Source organism: Vitis riparia, chromosome 18 (genome assembly GCF_004353265.1).
Source record: "Vitis riparia cultivar Riparia Gloire de Montpellier isolate 1030 chromosome 18, EGFV_Vit.rip_1.0, whole genome shotgun sequence".
NCBI lineage: Eukaryota > Viridiplantae > Streptophyta > Magnoliopsida > Vitales > Vitaceae > Vitis > Vitis riparia.
In genome coordinates, this window is record NC_048448.1 from 29,501,100 (window position 1) to 29,506,767 (window position 5,668).

Sequence of the window (5,668 nt, forward strand, 5' to 3'; positions counted from 1 at the left end):
AAAATATTTGGAGATAATGGAAGAAATGGGTGAAAAACTTTAGTCTTGGTAGCTGTTTTTTAAAACAGTTCTAAAAAATAAATTTTAAAAATAGTTTTTGAAAATTATTTTCTAATATTTTATAAAACAAAACCTGATTGGAAATTTGAGATTTAATATTTTAAAATGTGTTTTAAAAATAAATTTTATTTTTATAACTTTATTTTTAATCATTATATATATTTATCTAATTAATTTTTAAAAAAACTTTCAAAAGATAAAGGAAAACAATTGAAAATAACTAAAAGTTGTTTTTTGAAAATATCTTGTTTTTTGTTCTTAAAATTAAACAAAAAATAGAAAAAAGTTTTTGGTCCTCAAACATATTTTTCAATTTATTTTTTAAAAAATAAAAAATTATTTTTAAAAACTGTTGTCAAACAAATACTTTATTTTATTTTTCACTATAAATAAATTTTTCTTTAAAAAAAAAGGTACACAATTTTTTTTTTTAGAAAAAACAAAATCTACATTTTTTTTCTGTTAATTATAAACACAGTCCAAGAACTTTTTTGGGTTTTGATTTGTTTTTAACAACGCAGGCCATAGCTGCGTTTTTTTTTTTTTTTTCCTTCATTAAAAACGCGGTCCCTGACTGCGTTTTTTGGGTTTTCATTAACCTAAATTGGGAATTTCCTTAAAAAAAAAAAAAAAAAAAAAAAAAAAAAAAAAAAAGGGAAAACGTGGGTGCATAGAGATACGATGGGGATGCATTTAACATTGCTCAAAACAAAACCTCGTAAAGCCTTTCCACCCCTTGAAGAGCCTAGAGGAAGTTAGGAACATACATATTTTGCCATATTCGTCGCATCTCTTTTATACCTCCCAAACCCTAGCCTCTATTCCTCAAATTTTCTCGATCACTTTCTCAAATACTCCAAACACAAGCCTATGGGTTCGAAATTGAAGGGCAATACTACTCACACAGGCGATGGTGCTAGTCCTGGGTTCGTTTCTTCCTTTAATTCCTTTCGTTTGGTTGCCGAGAAAATTTAAAAAAACTTTTTTTTTTTTCATATTCTTGATTTGGTTGCTGAGTAAATTTTAGCAAAGAAATTTTTTGGATCTGTCGTTTTGACTTTTTCTTTTTCCTTTGTTTCAATGACTAAATGGAGCGTAGCTTTTTCTTTAGATCTGTTTCGAATTTCCTGACCTTTTTCTGCCATTCGTTTGTTATATCTCTCCTTGTTCCTGAGAAATTTGAGACAGCAAAATTTACGCCGTATCTATCTATTTGTTTTTTCTACATCTATTCTTTGGGTTTTTTCAGCTCCCTATCGGAGTATGGATGTTTCTATGTGAACTTTTTCTCACTTTTTTCCATTCATTTTTAGACCATCCGTTTGGTTTGGTTGCTCGTAAAATTTAATGATTTGTCAGATCTTATCCTTCTGTTGTTTTTATTTTCAGCGGCCAAAAGGTGCATAATTAATTCTTATCATCTGTTTTGAATTTCACTTTTTTCCTCGTTTTTTCCTACTGCAGGAAGATTTTCATTGGAGGATTGGCGAAGGATACAACCTACGGTGAGTTTAATATTGCTGCCGGATGATTTTCTGTATGTATGCCCCTTTTATTGTGGATCAGTTGTTTCCAAAGTTTCCCTGGAAAAAGAAAAGAAAAAATGTAAAGAACTGCGTTCCTGAATTGCATCTCAAAGACCTAATGGCATGTGTTCTTAATATTTACAAAAAATCCGAGGCCATTAGTCCGTTTTGGAAAACCAATTCTTGGAATGTATTACGATAACAACATAACCTACAAGGTGGAATTGGGTTTTTCCAAACCAACTTGGATGGATGTTGATTTGGTAGCGCTAGCTTGATGGGCATTTAAGGGAGGAATCATGGCTTATAGGTGTGCTTATAGAAGCTTATTCCAAGTGTAAAAACCAATTTTAAGCCTTTGGGCATGTTACACAGGCAAAAATTTTAATCTTTTGGAGACCCTAAGAGTAACTTCTTCATTGGGGATGTCAGATATTGTGTTGACAATGCCGTTCTTAACTGATGAGATCTCAGTATAATGAGGTTTATGTTTAGAACCCTATCATAATATGCAGGCTTTGGAGTTAACTTGTAATAAAAAAACAGCCCAGTTTGATGGTTTTGGCATTTGAGAGTATGGATTTGTCTTCAGCTTTAGGAATAAGATGATCCCTAGGACAAATAGAGTCATAAGTAATTTTGTACCTAAAGATATTTCTGGGATGTATTGCTTTGGGTTGCTTTTAGTTTGAGTTGCTCATGATATATAATTTTGGGCAGATATTATATATAGTTGGACTGATTAGGTCTAACATTCCATTGATGATTTGGTACAGATGTTTGTTGGGTTTATGCTGTTGCTAATTTACTGTTTTTTTTTTAATGTTTTATTTTTTTTTTTATTGCAGCTGCATTCAATAAGCACTTTGAGAAATATGGAGAAATAACAGACTCGGTGATTATGAAAGATCGGTATACTGGTCAACCCAGGGGATTTGGGTTTGTCACCTATGCTGATCCTTCAGTTGTTGACAGTGTCATTGAAGATACACATGTTATTAACGGAAAACAGGTAAAGCATCTTTTTTTTCTTTTCTTGATATAATAAGCTCATGCTTTGTTTGGTTCATGAGGAAAATCAAGCCTTAAATATATGCTGGAAGAGGAAGGCAAAAACATATTTTTTGAATAAAACTTAATTTAGCCTAGCTGAGGGGAGTGTTTCATTTTTTTGGAGGCCAACATGAGGTTTGAAGTTTGTTTGATTTCTACTTTCCCAAGTTTTCTAAGTGGGGTAAGGAAAATTTATGCCTAAGATGTTTAGCATAAGATATTTTTCTTAATTTTATACCATTGTTGTTAGAGTGCAACAATACCGCTCTTAAGCTCAAGAATGGGTCACCCAAATGATGACTCTTTAAATAGATTTGTGAGGTGTGATGTCAAATCTCATAAAAGGTTTGTCCTATCCTTACTATTACCAATTGATTTTTAGATAAGATAGTTACAACCTGATTCAACAAGTGGTATCGGAGCCAAGGGTTGTGAGTTTGAGTCATGGGAACGTCATGTTGGGGGAGAGATTGTTGTGGGGTAACAATGCCTCTCTTAAGCCTAAGGATGAGTCACCCAAATGATGACTCTTAAAATAAACTTGAGAGGTGTGATGTCGAATGCTTTAAAAGGTTTGGTCTATCCTCACTGGATACTAATTGGTTTTCAAATGACATGGTCAAAGTCCGAAAAAACAATTGTTATGTATTGTAAGCATGTGACTCTTTTTTGGGGGGTAAAAAAGAAAGGAAAAAAAATTAGATAAAGAACCTTAAGGAATATAAATCTTGGATAATTCAACCATATCCTCACAACCCACTCATTTAGAACCTAAGCCAAAATTAAAAATGGGGTTGGGGATGCTATAAATTGTAGCTTTAATTTTGCACCACAATGAGGTGGTCAAAGCCCAATCGAACAAGTGGTATCAAAGCCAAGGGTCATGAGTTCAAGTCATAGGAGCATCATGTTGAGGGAAGGCTTGTTGTCTTACAACAATGTCATTCTTAAGTCTTGGATGAATCACTCAAATGATGGGTCTTAGAATAGGCTTGGGAAGTGATATATCAAATGCTACAAAAGGCTTGGCCTGCCCTCATTGGACACGAACAGGTTTTCAAATGAGATGGTTGAAGTTTGAAAAAACAATTGTCATGTATTCTAAGCATTTGACTCTTTTTTTGAGGGGGAACTTGGGAAAAAAAGAAGGAAAAAAATTAGTTAAAAAACCTTAGGGAATTTGAATCCTAGATAATAGATAATTCAACCCCAATGCTCACAACCCACCCATTAAGAACCCAAGCCAAGATTAAATGAGGCCGGGGATGCTACAAATTGTAGCTTCAATTCTGTAATACCTCTGGTGAAATATTTGAGCTGTAGTTCTTTCGGATTAAAAATAATAAAAATAAAAATAAACTTGGTTTCATTTTAGACCATAAATTTCATATTTTACTCAGTTTATGACTTGCATTTTGAAATGGAGCAGGTTGAGATTAAAAGAACCATTCCAAAAGGCTCTGGTCAATCGAAGGATTTCAAAACAAAGAAGATATTTGTTGGTGGATTACCATCTACAGTCACTGAAGGTATAATATATAATGTCATGATTGATCTATCAAAAAATATATAATGTCATGCTTGTATTCTGATGAAAAAACTTAATTGGCTTATGTTAATAGCTTAACTGTCTCATTTACTTAAAAAATTTTCTTTTTCCTCCCTCTCTCTCTCTCAACTCTGGCCTGTTCAAATAATCAGATGAGTTCAAGGATTTCTTCTCCAAGTATGGGAAGGTGGAGGAGCACCAGATTATACGCGACCATGAAACCAACCGTTCGCGGGGCTTTGGATTTATAATATTTGAAAGTGAAGAGGTAGTAGATGAAATATTGTCGGAGGGGAATATGATTGATATGGCAGGCACTCAGGTGAGCATTCTCCAATGGTCCCCGAGAAATAAGCATGTAATTGAAAACCTGTTTAGAATGGAGTATGCAGCACTGCATTCTCTATTTTCCTTAATACTATGCATGACAAGGTTGTTATCTGCTCATTTTTTAAATATCATTTTATTCAGATTAACCTCTTTAGTGGGTTTGGTTTCAAATTTTAGGTGGAGATCAATACAGGTATAGATCATTTTCAGGAAAGGGATGTCATAGTTCTTTGCCTGAAGCCGAAGCTAGGTTAACTAAGTTGCTTTGTTGTAGGTGGAGATCAAGAAAGCTGAACCAAAGAAAGCCTCAAACCCACCACATGTTTCTGCATTTGGTAGCAACTCTAGGGCTCGTTCTTTCAGTGATGGCTTTGGTGGATTTGGCAGCTCATACGGGAGTTATGACAGTGGGTTTGGAGCTGGTCCATATAGGGCAGCTGGAGGTCTGGGCAGTAGGCTTGGTGGATACGGTGGGTATGGTAGTGATGGTGGGGAGTATGGTGGTGGTTATGGTAGTTTTGGAAGCAGTAACTTAGGAGGTTACAGAGGGGATCCTTCCCTTGGTTATTCTAGTCGCTTTGGACCCTATGGCGGCGGGTTTAGCGGGAGTTATGGTGGAAGTGGTTTAGGTGGATATGGCCAAGGAGGCGAAAGCTACGGAAATTATGGAGGTTCAGGCTATGCTAGTGGTTATGATTCTGGTGCTGGTGCTAGTTACGGTGGAGCAGGCGGTCTGTATGGAAGGGGAGGTTATAGTGGCAGTAGTCGGTACCATCCTTATGCAAGGTAGAAAAGAGGCATTTTGAGGCAGTTGCTTAGGCTTTTGCCTTAGAAGTTACACACAGGAGTCTCTAGTTTCCTGCAATTCTACCTCTTCAGTATTAGTAGGTTCTTTCTTTGCAAGTACTAGAGGGATCTCGTATCATTGCAGGCAGAGAGCTTTAAACAATCAGAAGACTTCTATTAGATCAACTTTTTAATTATGTGGATTAGACAAATTTTATAGATTGTTTGATAAGTGCTCCATCTACCGTTACGTTGTTCTAGATGAATTTTCAATTCAGCTTTTTATGTAGACTATAGTATCTTGTTTTCAGAGTTTGCTTCACTCCTTTTAGTCTGATCTAGATAGCTCTTTGTTGCGATCTAA

The 5,668-nt window shown here is 35.0% G+C and overlaps 1 protein-coding gene across 1 annotated transcript; it reads left to right on the forward strand.

The window, feature by feature from the left end:
- The first annotated feature begins 785 nt into the window (after nucleotides 1-785).
- LOC117907240 (heterogeneous nuclear ribonucleoprotein 1-like) lies at nucleotides 786-5,668 on the forward strand. Its single transcript, XM_034820709.1, has 6 exons — nucleotides 786-986; nucleotides 1,525-1,565; nucleotides 2,435-2,598; nucleotides 4,069-4,168; nucleotides 4,341-4,510; nucleotides 4,793-5,668. The coding sequence occupies exons 1-6, from the start codon at nucleotides 931-933 to the stop codon at nucleotides 5,306-5,308; spliced, it is 1,047 nt and encodes a 348-aa protein (XP_034676600.1). The 5' UTR covers nucleotides 786-930; the 3' UTR covers nucleotides 5,309-5,668.